Source organism: Phascolarctos cinereus, unplaced genomic scaffold (genome assembly GCF_003287225.1).
Source record: "Phascolarctos cinereus isolate Bilbo 61053 unplaced genomic scaffold, phaCin_HiC Scaffold_5;HRSCAF=322, whole genome shotgun sequence".
NCBI lineage: Eukaryota > Metazoa > Chordata > Mammalia > Diprotodontia > Phascolarctidae > Phascolarctos > Phascolarctos cinereus.
In genome coordinates, this window is record NW_027555958.1 from 328,895,366 (window position 1) to 328,909,702 (window position 14,337).

General features: G+C 42.1%; 1 protein-coding gene across 1 annotated transcript in view; it reads left to right on the forward strand.

Annotated features, from left to right (window-relative positions):
* Window positions 1–14,337, forward strand: part of ATP1A2 (ATPase Na+/K+ transporting subunit alpha 2) — a 45,626-nt gene that overhangs the window by 7,363 nt on the left and 23,926 nt on the right. The window contains exons 5-8 of the mRNA XM_020979578.2: window positions 214–327; window positions 587–721; window positions 2,521–2,638; window positions 6,661–6,929. Coding sequence (XP_020835237.1) covers window positions 214–327; window positions 587–721; window positions 2,521–2,638; window positions 6,661–6,929 — 636 coding nt within the window. The remainder of the gene's footprint in view (window positions 1–213; window positions 328–586; window positions 722–2,520; window positions 2,639–6,660; window positions 6,930–14,337) is intronic.

Sequence of the window (14,337 nt, forward strand, 5' to 3'; positions counted from 1 at the left end):
ATTTGTAGCATTTTCTGTTTTCCAAGATGTAGTTACTCATACTGAAAATTTAACAATCTCTCACAAACCCAAGCTGCCTCCAACACACCCCCAGAACCAGAAACCTTATGCTTTGCATAAGATGATTATATTCTGCAAGGCTATCTGCTCCTACCCTAAAGCAGCTGCTTTTCCTGGGATCAGGTAGAAATTAACACTTTTTTCCTGCTCTAGTTATACCTGGGTGTGGTGCTGGCAGCCGTGGTCATTGTCACTGGCTGTTTCTCCTACTACCAGGAGGCCAAGAGCTCCAAGATCATGGATTCCTTCAAGAACATGGTGCCACAGGTAGATAGATGACAAGGTTGAATTTAGGATTGGAGAAATGAGTTTCTGAGGGATATGATCCCTTCCCTGTTTGCCCTGCTCTCCCATATGGTAACTTAGTGAGTGGAAGCCTCATTATTTCTTTAAGTCATGATAAAGTTCTGAAGATGGATGGGGAGTAGGTGGGGTAAGGGTGTGGAAAGGCAGGAATGGGGAGGAAGGGAATAAAGGAACAAATGGAGGTCTGGATGGCACAGATGCCCTCACTCTCTTCCCATAGCAAGCCCTAGTGGTTCGAGAGGGTGAAAGAATTCAGATCAATGCAGAGGAGGTGGTGGTAGGAGACCTGGTGGAGGTGAAGGGTGGAGATCGTGTCCCTGCTGACCTCCGGATCATCTCTTCCCACGGTTGCAAGGTGAGTAGGTGGGGACCAGGTTGACTGGGAATGGCCGTGTTGATGTAGAGTTGAGTGGATCACAGATGATGGAGATAAGTCAGAGTTAACCAACTGTCATCCTATCCCATCCTATCAGCGGAGTGTCTTATTCTCCTGTTGTTTATTCTATCTCTACAGCTGTGATGACTAAATATTAATGATATCACCTCATAGGTTCAAATCCTGTTTAAGGGTTACTACCTACTCCACTGAGATCTTGTGAAAAAAGCACTTTGTCAACTTTAAGATACACTATTAAAGTGAGCTGTTAGTACATTTTAAATTATTGTAGTGAAATAAACATGGCCTTGTGGCTATAGAGAGATATGGGCTGGACAACAGTAATATTGGTGGATATAGTCAGACCCAAAGATCATATCATAGATTTGGAGCTGGAAGAGATCTCTGAGACTGCTTATCCAATATTCTAACCCAGGTCTCTCAATTCCAAGGCCTGGAATTTAACAACAGAATTCCAGAATTGGAAAAGACCTCAGACACTATCTAGTCCCACCTACGCCTGAGAAATAATACTGTCTATAACATAACTAACAAACAGGAATCCAACTTTGCTTAAAGACCTCTTAATGAAGAGGAAAATACTGCCTTCTGGGGGATCCATTCCACTTTAGGCTAGCTAGCCCATTCCACTTTGAGAGAGCTTGCATTGTTAGGAAGTATTCCTTACATCAAGTCTAAATTTGTCTCTTCAATTTTCATCTCTACCACTTAGTTTTGCCCTTGGGAACCAAGAAGAATAAGTCTAATCCCTCTTCCATATGACTGTCCTTAAAATCCTTGAAGACAAATATAATACTCTTCCTAAATCTTCTCTTTTATAAGATTCTCAAGATAATCTTTCTATGCAATTAATCATGAGACCCCTTTAACCTCTCCAGTTTATCAGTGTCCTGAATCATGGTATGAGAACTGAACACAACCTTCCAGATGTAGTCTGACCAAGATCAGATGGTGGCCCTGCCATCTCTCATCAGGCCTCTTAATTCAGCCAATGATCTCATTCAGTTCCTTGATTTTTATATCACAGTGCTGACTCATATGAAGCTTGCAATCCATTAAGCATGCTGATCGTTTTCAGAATGTTTTTTACCCCATCTCATACTTACAAAATTGATTTTTTTAACCCAAATGTTAAGATTTTACATTTCATCTGATTAAACTTCCTCTTCTTGGGACCCTTTTGGGATCCTGACTCTTCAACTTTTGTATTCGCTTATGCTTCCTAGCTTTGTTTCAATAATGCAAACCAAAGACAGGGGAACAAGCACAGTTTCCTGGGGAACTCTACCACTGCTACTCTCAGGGAGACAGAGTGGAAAAATGGAATGCAAGCACAGGCTTTCTGATTACAGACCTGGTGTTCTTTTTGCTGAATAAGGCTGTTTCTAAGATGTCTTTGGCTATGTGTATCTGTGACTTAGGAGATTTGGGCTTTTATCTGTGTAAATAAGGGCAGCTAGGTGGCCCAATAAATAGAGTGCCAGGCTTGGAGTCAGAAAGACTCATCTTCCTGAGTTCTAATGGCCTCAGACAGTTACAACTGTGTGACCTTGGGCAAGTTACTGAATCTTGTTTGCCTCAGTTTCCTCCTCAGTAAAATGAACTAGAGAAGGAAACAGCAAACCACTCCAGTATCTTTGCCAAGAAAATCCCCAATGGGTTCAAAAGAGTCAGACACGACTGAAACAAGTGAACAACAATAACTGTGTAAATGCATGTCTATCTGATGAGTCTTCTCATTGTCTCTTTATCCTCAGGTGGACAATTCATCCCTGACAGGCGAGTCAGAACCACAGACCCGTTCCCCTGAGTTTACTCATGAGAATCCCTTGGAGACTCGAAATATCTGTTTCTTCTCTACCAACTGTGTGGAAGGTGAGAAGCATAGCCAGAATGGGTGCCCTAGAAGCTTCACAAAGAAATATCTGACAGGAGAGAGTGAATAGTACTTCCAGATGAGCCCCATCCCAATATCAATGAGGTTGTCCTTACCCCCTAATAAACGAGTAAAGAAAGCCTCACAGAGAGTGATCTGGGCTCAGCTATGACACTGCCCTCTTCCTCATCTGGGATAGTTCTTTACAAGTGGTAGAACTGTGAAGTGAGAAACAGAGAAGAATGGACCTCCATAGCTTTGGGGAACCAGCAGAGGGAACAGCAGCATAGGACAGTGGGGGTGACTGCTGGTCTTTGAGTCAGGCAATCTGACTATGGACCCTGGCTTTAGCACTTAACAACTGTGTGATTGTGAACAAGTCACCTAGGTTCTCTGAGCATTATCAGCTTAAAGGTTTAGAGCTGGAGAGGATGTGAGTTCATCTGTTCCTACCCCTAGGTGAGGGAACTGAGGCCCAGAGAAGTGAGATTATTTGCCTAAGTCATTCAGGTAGTAAGCCACAGAACAAGGATTCTAGCCCAGGTACTCAGAACTCTGGTGCTCTTTCCATGGAACTACATTGTGTCCTTAGCTTTGACATCTGTAAAATGAGAGTGATAATACCTTCACTACCTCCCTAATGGGGAGGAAGTGCTTTGTAAACCATGACGTACAATATAAAAAGGAGCTAGAGATTGAATCCAGAGAAGGGGACATCCCCAGCTCATAGGAAATAGAACTGGGAGGGATCTTGGGAATTATTTAGTCCTGTGGTGTCAAACTCAAATAGAAATTGAGGCCACCAATTCATACATAAGGATCTCTGCAGAAGGCATACTGACTTCATTTTAAAATGTAATTTTTTTTGTTTTATTTTATTTCTATTTACTTTGTTAATTATATTTAAATTTGACTCTGTGCATTTGGGAAGTTAGTGGGCTGTGTCTTTGACGTCTCTGATCTAGTCTAACCACCCTCATTTAACCCTGAGGCCTAGAAAAGTAAAATGACTAGTAATGAACCAAATCTCTGACTCTGAATCTGTTAAATCACATCAGAACTGGCTCAGTCTCTTTTGGTGTCTGCAGTCTCATTTCCTCGCACCTGTGGCCCCCTTATCTTTGCCAGAAACATGACCAGAAGTAGAATCTGGTTTCTCTAGGCTAAGGGACAGCCCAGACAGAGGTGAACATAGTGAGGCTGACATTGTCTGGGCACAGACAGCTAAGCCTGTGGAGGGGGTGGTTAAAGCAGGAAAAGACCCAGGATGCTTTCAATTATTGAACCCAGTAGGGGGCAGGAAAGGCTCACCTGGGAGGCAGGGCAGGAGGGCTGACTCTTACTCTCCTGCCTTTCACCCTGAACCTTTGGTGACTTTTGAGAGCCTCTAGAAGAAAGGTCATGAACACTGGGGACCCAGAACCAAACATATCCCAGGGGATCTTGGGTTTGTCTGAGGTTATCTCTTTTCTCAACTTGAATCTATGCCCTTGTCCTAGAGAAAGTAACAAAAGTGGCATTTACCTCTTTCCAATTTAATCAGAACCCCAGGCCAGAAGGGAGCCATAGTTGAGGAGGGGCAAGGAGCAGCTATTAGATTGGGGAACCCTTCACATATCAGCTGAAGAACTCTGCATCACTCTAGGCTATATCCAAGTTATTTGCCAAACCCTACTGGCTTTTTCCCTCCCAAAGAAACCAGTGTCTGGTATAGAGATACAGATTGTGTTCATTCTGTCTTTGAGACCAAAGATCATAAGATTTAGAAGAATTTGAGGGATCATCTAATCCAACCCCCTCATTTCACATCTGAAAAAACTGAGGGCCAGAGAGGGGAAAAGCCTGCTCACGATCATACGGTTTAGTACATAGTAGCTGAACCAGGTTTTAAAACGAATCTCCTGACTCTGAAATCCAGAGCTCCTCCGGAGATATCAGATGTGAAATTAATCCTGATAACTTCTGTGCTCCCAGCCTAGATCAGCTGCTCCCTAAAAGCCCCAGGGGACAGAGGGTCCAGTCCAGACTTAGCGGTTTTAGGAATTTGTGACCTCACTGACCATCCAATCCTTTTTATTCCAGTGTGATAAGAGGGCAGAGGGAAAGGTCACTCTAGGAAGGATTAAAGGTATAGGAAGAGGCTGGAGAAGGAAGATGATTGGACCTTGGGCCTCTTAAAGTAAAATTCGGTGGCATATAATTCTTTCCTGATCCATATATTTCATAGAGATACCTGGAGTTCATAGGCTTATTGGTAGGTAGGTAGTATAGTGGTTAGAGAAGTGTATCTGGAGTCAGGAAGACCGTAGTTCAAATTCAGCCTCAGACACTTGCTAGCTGTTTGACACTGGGCAAAGGCACTTAACCTCAATTTCCTTATTTATAAATTGGGTATAAAAATAGCACCTGCCTCCTAGCATTGTTGTGAGGGTTAAACAAGATAATATTTGTAGAGCAATTTGTAGTGCAATCCTTAAAACTCTATATAAATGCTATTATTATTATAAAACAGGAAGGGACCTTAGAAGTTATTGAGTTTTCCCTTCCCCCTCATCTTACAGATGAGGAAACTAAGTGACCCCCAAATTCATACAATGATTTGTGGACGTAGACCCAGACATTTTGACTTTATATCCTCTTTCCCACTGTAACACAAGCTCTGTTTATATTAAACATCATTAACTGATTTTGCAAAACACACTAGTAGGCAAAACACCAGGGCAGAGGAACATTATAAATTTTATGCAGGGGCAACTAATTAGTTGAGCGCCATTAGAGCTGGGCCCCACGACTTTTGGACCACAATGTATCAAAAATTTTATTGCAAGGCAATGTTAGTTGAGGAAACATTATGCAGAATATGCCTAGATTCAGTGTCTCTGTATGGTTTTATCTTGAAGAAGGATTCTGGAATTACAGTGATGACCCTTAACACAATTTGTATTTTTTCTCAATCTATACCTTCCCCCCTAGACCCAGTTAATAGCCTGTTAATGCACTGAGTTTTTGCCATTTGCACTGAGTCTACTGTAGTTTGTGCTTATTTGTTTTTTTCAGAAAAGCTTGGCAGAATATTCCCCCCCCCACCTCCTTTTAAAACTTTGGCTTAGTAGAACAGGCAAAGGTTTCGTAGACATTCATCTAGTGAGTTCTTAGTACTGCCTATGCGGCGCCTGACTTCTGACAGCAAGACCCCTCAGGAAGATTCCCTGGTTTATCTGAGGCTTGAGGAAAGGCTGTAATAATTACTGCTGCCAATGTTGTTCTGTTATTATTACTGACAAGCAATATTCAAGCTTAACTTTCTAAAAAAATCTCCCGCAATTTACAACTTTTCCATTATTTGCAACATTTCTTTGTAGGTGCCAGAAAAATGTGTGTGGGGGGCTACATTGAATTTAGCTAAGAGGAGGTAGGCAGTTGTCAGCACCATAGAATCTCAGAACTGGAAGGGGCTCCAGAAGCATCCTAGTTCAATCAGTACCTTTCTGCTGTGATTGATTAGTGAGGGCAGGACTGGAGTATACCTCCCGTCCACCTGACCTCACTAACCAGTTGCGCTATAAGGCAGCAAGGTGCTTACAACCCCCTTAGGAAAGTGTAATGGAGGGCAGCTAGGCGGTGCAGTGGACAGAGCGCTGGGACTGGAGTCAGGAGGACCTGAGTTCAAATGTGACCTCAGACACTTACTAGCTATGTGACCCTGGGCAAGTCACTTAACCTCGATTGCTCTCAAAACAAAAAGGAAGGCTTGATGAAAAGATCCCTGTAATAGAAGGCAGGAGACCTGGGTTCTCATCTCAACCCTGTCACTGACTCACTGTCTGATCCAAGGCAAGTCATTTTCCCTCAGCTTCTTCAACTGTGAAATGATTGGAGCAGTTGATTTCTAAGTCCCCTTCTAGCCCTGATGTTCATTTGGATTGTTTTTTTGTATCTGAGTAACACCCCTAGTAGGAAGCCCCCTGCCCCCATATTGTGTCCTGATGGCCCGATCCACGTGTCCCCTCCTTGTATGCAGGCACAGCCCGGGGCATTGTGATAGCTACCGGTGACCGGACTGTGATGGGCCGCATTGCCACGCTGGCCTCAGGCCTGGAGGTTGGTCGCACACCCATTGCCATGGAGATCGAGCACTTCATCCAACTGATCACTGGAGTGGCCGTCTTCCTTGGGGTTTCCTTCTTTGTGCTCTCCCTCATCCTGGGCTACAGCTGGCTGGAGGCTGTCATCTTCCTCATTGGCATCATCGTGGCCAACGTGCCCGAGGGGCTTCTGGCTACTGTCACTGTGAGTGGGCAGGGCTGGGGAGGGACAGGAGTGTGACTAGAGATGGATCGCCATTTTACTAACAGGTGTGGGTGCTCATGCACGTATTGCTCTGTGAGTCTTTGTTGATTTGACTTGAACAGAAATTCTTTCAGGCACCTGGTACAGCAGAACCTCTGGCGCCTAAGTTGAACTCCACAAGCCTTTGACAGAATAGCAGGAGTGTGCATTTACCTAGCAAATTATAGTTACAAAGGGAAGAGACAATGCAGTGTTGTGAAAAGCATGTTGGATTTTCAGTTAGAAGACCTGGGTTCTAATTTCAACTCTGACATTCCTCTCTGAGACTTTTTTCCTCATTTGTAAAATGCCTAATACCTCCCTTCCCTTCACACCTTTCCAGAGGAAGGAAATAAGCATTTATTAACCACCTACTGTGTGCCAAGCTAAGCACTTTACAACTATTATCTCATTTGCTTCTCACAGCAGCCCTAGAGGGTGGATGCTGTGGTGATCCCCATTTTATAGTTGAGGAAACTGAAGCTAGCAGAGATATAGTGACTTGCCCAGAATCACACAGCTAGTATGTGAGGTCAGACTTGAACTCGGGACTTTGTGACTCCAGGCCCAGTACTCTATCCACTGTACCACCATATATTTATTTTGTATAGTGGAAAGAACCTTGGATTTAGAGTCAGGCAGACCTGGAGTCAGATTCAGCCTCTGATAATTACTAGCTGTGTGAACAAACATGGGCAAATTACTTTGCGTCTCTGAGCCTCACCTGTAAAAGGAAGATGATATTTGTACTACCAACTTCACAGGGTTGTTATGAAGAAAGCATGTTGCAAACCTAAAATTCTGTATAAAAGTGAGCTAAAAATATAGAGATGCTATGTGATGCTTTGCACCCCAAATCAAAATATCTGAGTTAGGCTCTTACTTTGACAACGTACAAGCTGCACAGGCCTGGGCAAATTCACTTCATGGTCCCAAGTCTCCATGTCTTTATCCTTAAAATAGGGATAAAAAATAACTTGCATTCTTTCCCTCAGAGGATTGTTGATAAAGATCAAATTAGGGGCAGCTAGGTGGTGCAGTGGATAGAGCTCTGGCCTTGGAGTCAGGAGGACCTGGGTTCAAATGTGGCTGCAAACACTTGACACTTACCAGCTGTGTGACCCTGGGCAAGTCGCTTAACCCCAATTGCCTCACCAAAAAAAAAAAAAAGATCAAATTAGATCATATAGGTAAAATGTATTTAAATCATGCATCGCTATAGAAATGTGAGATATTATACCTCATTGTTATTTAATTTATCCTCATCATCAATATCAATATCTCATTTTGTATTTTTGTATCTTTCAAGCCTGTAACCCCATGTGCCTGGCACATAATAGGCACTTAATAACTGTTCGATGGATTGATTATTATTTTTATGAGGATTCTAAGGCTCAAGGGTTAAGTGGTTATTCATAGCCATATAATTAGTAAGTGCTGGAAGCACAGCCCAAATGCAGGTGTTCCAAAACCTTCAGGCTGGGGACCTGTACCATCAGGGATAGGGTAAAAACAGGTAGGACCTGAAGAACAGCCTCAAGGGTCTCTCCTACAATAATTTAAGCGAAGTGAGTCAGGGGTGAGGGGGTGGAGCCTGAAGTGAATGGTCTATCAGCTAGTATCATCTTGTTATCATTTCTAGACTGGGCTACAGCAGCCATGCTAGAGGCACCATAAAGTCACCTTGACCTCCAAGTGATGGTGTTTGTAAGGCTGAAGTCTAGAGGGAAGCTCACTTGGGGAACTCTAGGTTCAAGTCTCAGAATCAGAGGAAATATTGTTCTGTTCCCATGGAAGGAGCAAGGAGTGAGTAGAAGCATCTGAGGAGATGTTGGTCCCGGGTAGTCAGTAACCCTTAGCATTTACTTCCTGGGACACAGAGTGGGGATATCCACCCTCATCCCCAAACCTTCCCTAGCCTTGACCTAAGCCTCCTGGTCCACACCTTGGAGAGGAAAGGAAGGGTGACTCTGCTTATTCTCCTTTGCTCTTTACTTGATGTCTGAGTGGTATAGAATGAAGAATGTCTAGCAGCAGCTACTCATCCCCAAGATAAGCTGAGGGTAAGGGGGAAAAGAAATATTTTGAGGAGGGGAGTTAAGAGGCAGCATCAAGCCTTACCCACCCACATATGCATTCCCTCCAAATGGAGCTGGGGGCCTCTTGAACTTAGGGAAGAGGGGAACTGTTAATCCATTTTGTATACTTAACCTTCCTACTACCCTTTTGGAATCTTTGAGCTATACATACAGCCTCCGTTTTCTCATTACTCATTCACTCCTGAACTCTCAGCTTCAGCTGAAGTTGTTCTCTCAAAGGTCACCAGTGACCTAATCACCAAATCCATCAGCCTTTTCTCACCCCTCTTGACCTATCTGTGGCATTTGATACTGACATTTCCATTCCTTCTTAAAATTCTCTCCCTTGGCCTCTAGGATACTACACTTTCCTGTTTCTCCTTTTTTCCCTTAATTTCCTTCACGGCTCTTCTTCCTCCTACCACCTAGGACCATCTTGGAACCCTGTGGGTGTTCCCTAAGGTTTTCTCTTTAAAATCTTTTCTATTCACTGCTTTTTTAAATTCAGGTGGTTTTTTTTTTTTTAGTTTTACCAACATGTACATTACTTCTAAATCTCTTACCTTCTCCAGAATTACAGGAGCTAATATCCACCTATCTACCAGACATTTCCACTTGGATGTCCCCATAATCACCTCATCTCAATACATACCAAACTGAATTATCTTTTCACCAAAACCAGTACCTGTTTCCGGCTTCCCTTGTTTTTTCAATAGTAATGTTTTCCCCACAGAGGCACCCTCTGACTCATTTTTTACTCTTATCTTTCCCTTATCTGCACAATCCAACCAGCTGCCAAATCCTGTAGATCCTGGCTTGGAAATGTCTTACATGTTTCATCTCTCCTTTCTATTCCTACTTCTCCTGTCTTGAGAAACTGACTCCATATCTAGAGCTCATTCTAAATGTATCTACTGTATCAGGTGATGCAGGGGAATTAAGTATTAATAAGACAAAATACAGGCCAAGGCCTTGAGGAGCTTCTGATCTAGTAGATGAAATAAGACAAAGTGCACGAATAAATACAGTAAAGGCCAATGATGTGCTACCTATCTTTGATACTTCAAGGAACCCTGATTTCATCTGTGTTTCCACTCCTAATGCAGAATACAATCTCTCTAGGATCAGAGAATTAACAATGTACAATGGAAAGAATACTGATTCCAGAATACCTAAGTTTAACTCTTATCCCTGACCCTTCTTCCTTCAATGATCTTGGGCAAGTCACCTAAGTTCATTAGGCCTCAGTTTCTCCATCTGTAAAATGAGGGGGCTGGACTAGAGGGTATCTGAGGTTCTTTCCAGCTATCAATCTATGATCCTATATGACCCAGCCACACCTACAGTCAGGAAGACTCATCTTCCTGAGTTCAAATCTGTCTTCAGACGCTCACTAGCTGTGTGACCCTGGGCAAGTCACTTAACCCTGTTTGCCTCAGTTTCCTCATCTGCAAATGAGCTGAAGAAGGAAATGGCAAATCACTCCAATATCTTTGCCAAGAAAACCCCAAATGGGGTCATGAAGAGTCAGACATAACTGAAAAATGACTGACAAAAATGCTAAGATATTGGGGTTGCATAGGCTCCACCTGGGGATGAGTCTCTCTAGACTTAGATAGGTTGGTTCTTGGACAGTAGACAGGATCTATGGATGCACTCATACTTGAGGCCTTTCCAACTTGGCAAGAGCTGTTCCACTGGTATAGCCTCTGAGAGTCTAAAGTCACTTTCACATTATGATAAGATCTAGGAGTAGAACTTTCAGACTACAAGATATAAAACATAAAATGCTATGAGGTACAGAGGCAAGAAATATTGAATCTTTCTTAGAAGAGGTAGCTTTTTGGAAGTAAGGTAGGAATGACAAGATGGGGCTATATTTGATAGAGTTTAGACTTCATTCTGTCCTTTGGCAAGGGAGAGCCATTGGAGATTTTAGAGCAGCAGAGAAATATGATACTTTGGCACTGTTGTCTGAGATGAATTGTAGAGGAACAGCCTAGAGGTAAGGAAACTCAAATCATAGATTTAGGACAGAGAGAGACCTTAGAAACTACAGAGCCTCTTCATTTTGCTTAAGATTCTCCATTTTACTGGAGAAGGAAAGAGGTTTACACCCGGGTAGTAAGTAGTAGAGTCAGGATTTTAACCCAGGTCCTCTAATTTCAAAACCAGCATGCTTTCTACTACACCATACTGCCTCTAGACTAATTAAGAGTCTACTTTAATAGTCTAGGAGAGAGGCAATCCTTATTATTTATTAATATCATGTATAATATTAATTATTATTAATTATTAATATTAATCTTAACTAGGATGATTGCAGTGGGAATAGAAAGGAAGAAACATACGGAAGACATTTGAGATGTAGAAGCAAAAGGGCATTGCTTCTGATTAGTTATGAGGGCAAGGAATAGAAATAATCAATGGTGACTCTAACATTCCAAGCCTGGATAACTTAAAAGAAAGGTGGTACCATTCACAGAAATTGGAATATAAGGAGAAAGACTTGCTTTAGAGATGATAGGTTTGGTCTTAGATATGTTGAATTTGAGGTTCTGGCAGGACATCCAGGTGGAAATGTCAATTAGGCAGTTGGAAACATGGTGCTTAGACTATCCTGGAGCTCAAGATAAAGGTCATGACTGAAGCTGTAGATTTGGAAGTCAGTAGCATAGAAATGATGATTGAACCATGGGAATGGTTTAAAGTCTAATTCAAATAAGTGTCTGTCATGGATGTTACAGGTTGCAGTGTGTGGGAGACTGGATGAGAAGAATTCTATGTTCCTTCCATCTCGAGGACTTTATGATTTTACTTGAGCCAGACTGGTTTGCTTGTTATTTCCAAGCAAGCTGGGCCTATCCCTACCTTCACATCTTTGCTTAGGCCATTTCCCTCCATATGGAATGCCCTCCCCCTTTCACCTATTCACATTCTACTCATCCATCAAAGCCCAGCTCAGATTTTCCTTCATAATTTCTCTCCTAATCACTCCCACCCTCCACTGAACTCTTGTAACATTTATTGTCTGTTCCATCCATCTGACACTTAAAATGTACTGAAACCCACACATATACATGCAAATGTGGAAAAAATGTGTAATTTTGTCAATGTGGAAGATTCCCAGGTAGAAATTCCTTCCATCAATGCAGATTATAACCCATCTATAACTTAGTATCTGTCTGTCTAACTATCTCTATCTTTAAACATGTGTGTATTGAGAGAGAGAGAGAGAGAGAGAGAGAGAGAGAGAGAGAGAGAGAGAGAGAGAGTGTGTGGTGTGTGTGTGTGTGTGTGTGTGTGTGTGTGTGACATGGAAAATTGCTTTCACAGAAGGATTGAGAACAGACCAGAGTGGGAAGAGATGAATGAAAGTAGAGAAATTCTATAAAGAATTTGATAAAACTATCCAGATTAAATCAATATACTTTAATACTTAATGACTTTAAAGCAAAGGTGAGTGTAGGGGAGGATGGCAAAAAATGTGTTGTAAAACATAAGCAATGGATCAGGAAATTAAAGAAGCCAAAGAATTACAGACTACACAGAAGCTTCATGCCTAAATATCAAGACTACTTTAGTCAAGATGACAGTCTGGAGGCAAACTCAACAGAATCATTTTTTTAAAAATGAAATTGATTATAACTTAACAGACAGAAAATTTCTGCCTACTGATACAGAAATCATTTCTGAGTCAGCTGTTTATATAGAATCAGACTATTGATGGTTAGAGCAAAGATTTTTTAAAATCCATGCCTAATTAAATGAAAGAATAAAAATGGGAAGAAATTATAACCAGCAATCAAACCAGTTCCAACCTGATCTATCTAACCTGCTTAGATGAGTTAGAGATAAAGGCATGGACTATCACTATTTCCTATAAAAAATGTAACCACTCTAAAGCAAGGTGTCATGAGGCAGTGTGCCAGAGTGTAGAGAGATCTGCCCTCAGAATCAGGATGCCATGGATTCAGGTTTCGTGGCTGACACAAACCGTCTGTCCGATTCTGAACTTCTTGGTTCTTCTTGCAACTGCTTACAACCATAAACTGCAAGAAGGTGCCAATCTGTATCAGCAGAAGTTCCCCCCTGGGTACTCCCTACACCGATGAAATCAAAAGCAGGAGGGTTTTTTTGTTATTTTTTAGTTGACACAGCCATAAGGTCAAAAGCACGAAGAAACTTCCTTATCCAGTAAACACTTGGTCCTCTTGCCAAGAGAAGAGATGTAGCAGCCAAGAGCAACACCCGTTCAGAATATAAACTCACTTGCAAAATTTTGCAGAGAAGGATGGCAGAAGGTTATGAGGGGTAATACCTCCCATGAAGTGGGAGGAAAAATAAGCTTACAGAAAACTTGAGTTAAGACCCAATTAGGCCAGATCATTCTGAGAGCATTTAAGGATGAAACTAGAAGGATAACCAGAGACGACAACAGCAGCAGCAACAAAATGAAAGAAAAGAGGAAAATATTTGGCAAAATAAATCTTTACCAATTGGGTTCTGATTATTAATATCAAGCAAGACATAAAGCATGATATGCTTGCCAAAGGCATTTGTCACCATCATGGTTTAGTGCAAAGTCCAAGGTGAAGAAACAGTCCTTGTAGATAACACCTAGCATATGTAGGGTACTTTAAGGCTTGCAGAGCACTTCACGGGTTCTCATTTGACCCTGATAATAACCCTGTGAAGTAGATGTTGTTATTATCCCCATTTTACAGATGATGAAACTGAGTCATAAAGTGGTTTGCTCACAGTCTTAGAACTAGTTTAAATGTCTTAGACATGACTCAAACTCACGATTCTCTGACTCCTGAGTCCAACCCCTCTACAAACTGTGCCAGAGAGCTGTCATGGGGAGGTACTGTAGCTGATCCTGCTTTAAGATCACATTGTGCTGACTATATCAGACTCTGTCAAAGCACAGAGCCTCCTAAATGATACCCATAATCATTAAAAAGAGTTCAGTACAACCATCCACTGGAGAAACTAAGTCAACAAAGACTGTCTGTCGTCCAGATTAGGACATGCGGTTGGTTCATAAACTGGTTCATCAGTATATGTATCTTGGATAGAAATGGCAAATGGAGGGGCAGCTAGGTGGTACAGTGGATAGAGCACCAGCCCTGGATTCAGGAGGACCTGAGTTCAAATGCGGCCTCAGATACATAACACTTACTAGCTGTGTGACCCTGGGCAAGTCACTTAACCCCATTTGCCTAGCTTAAATTAAATAAATAAATAAATAAATAAATAGAAATGGTAAATGGACGATGAACTGGGCC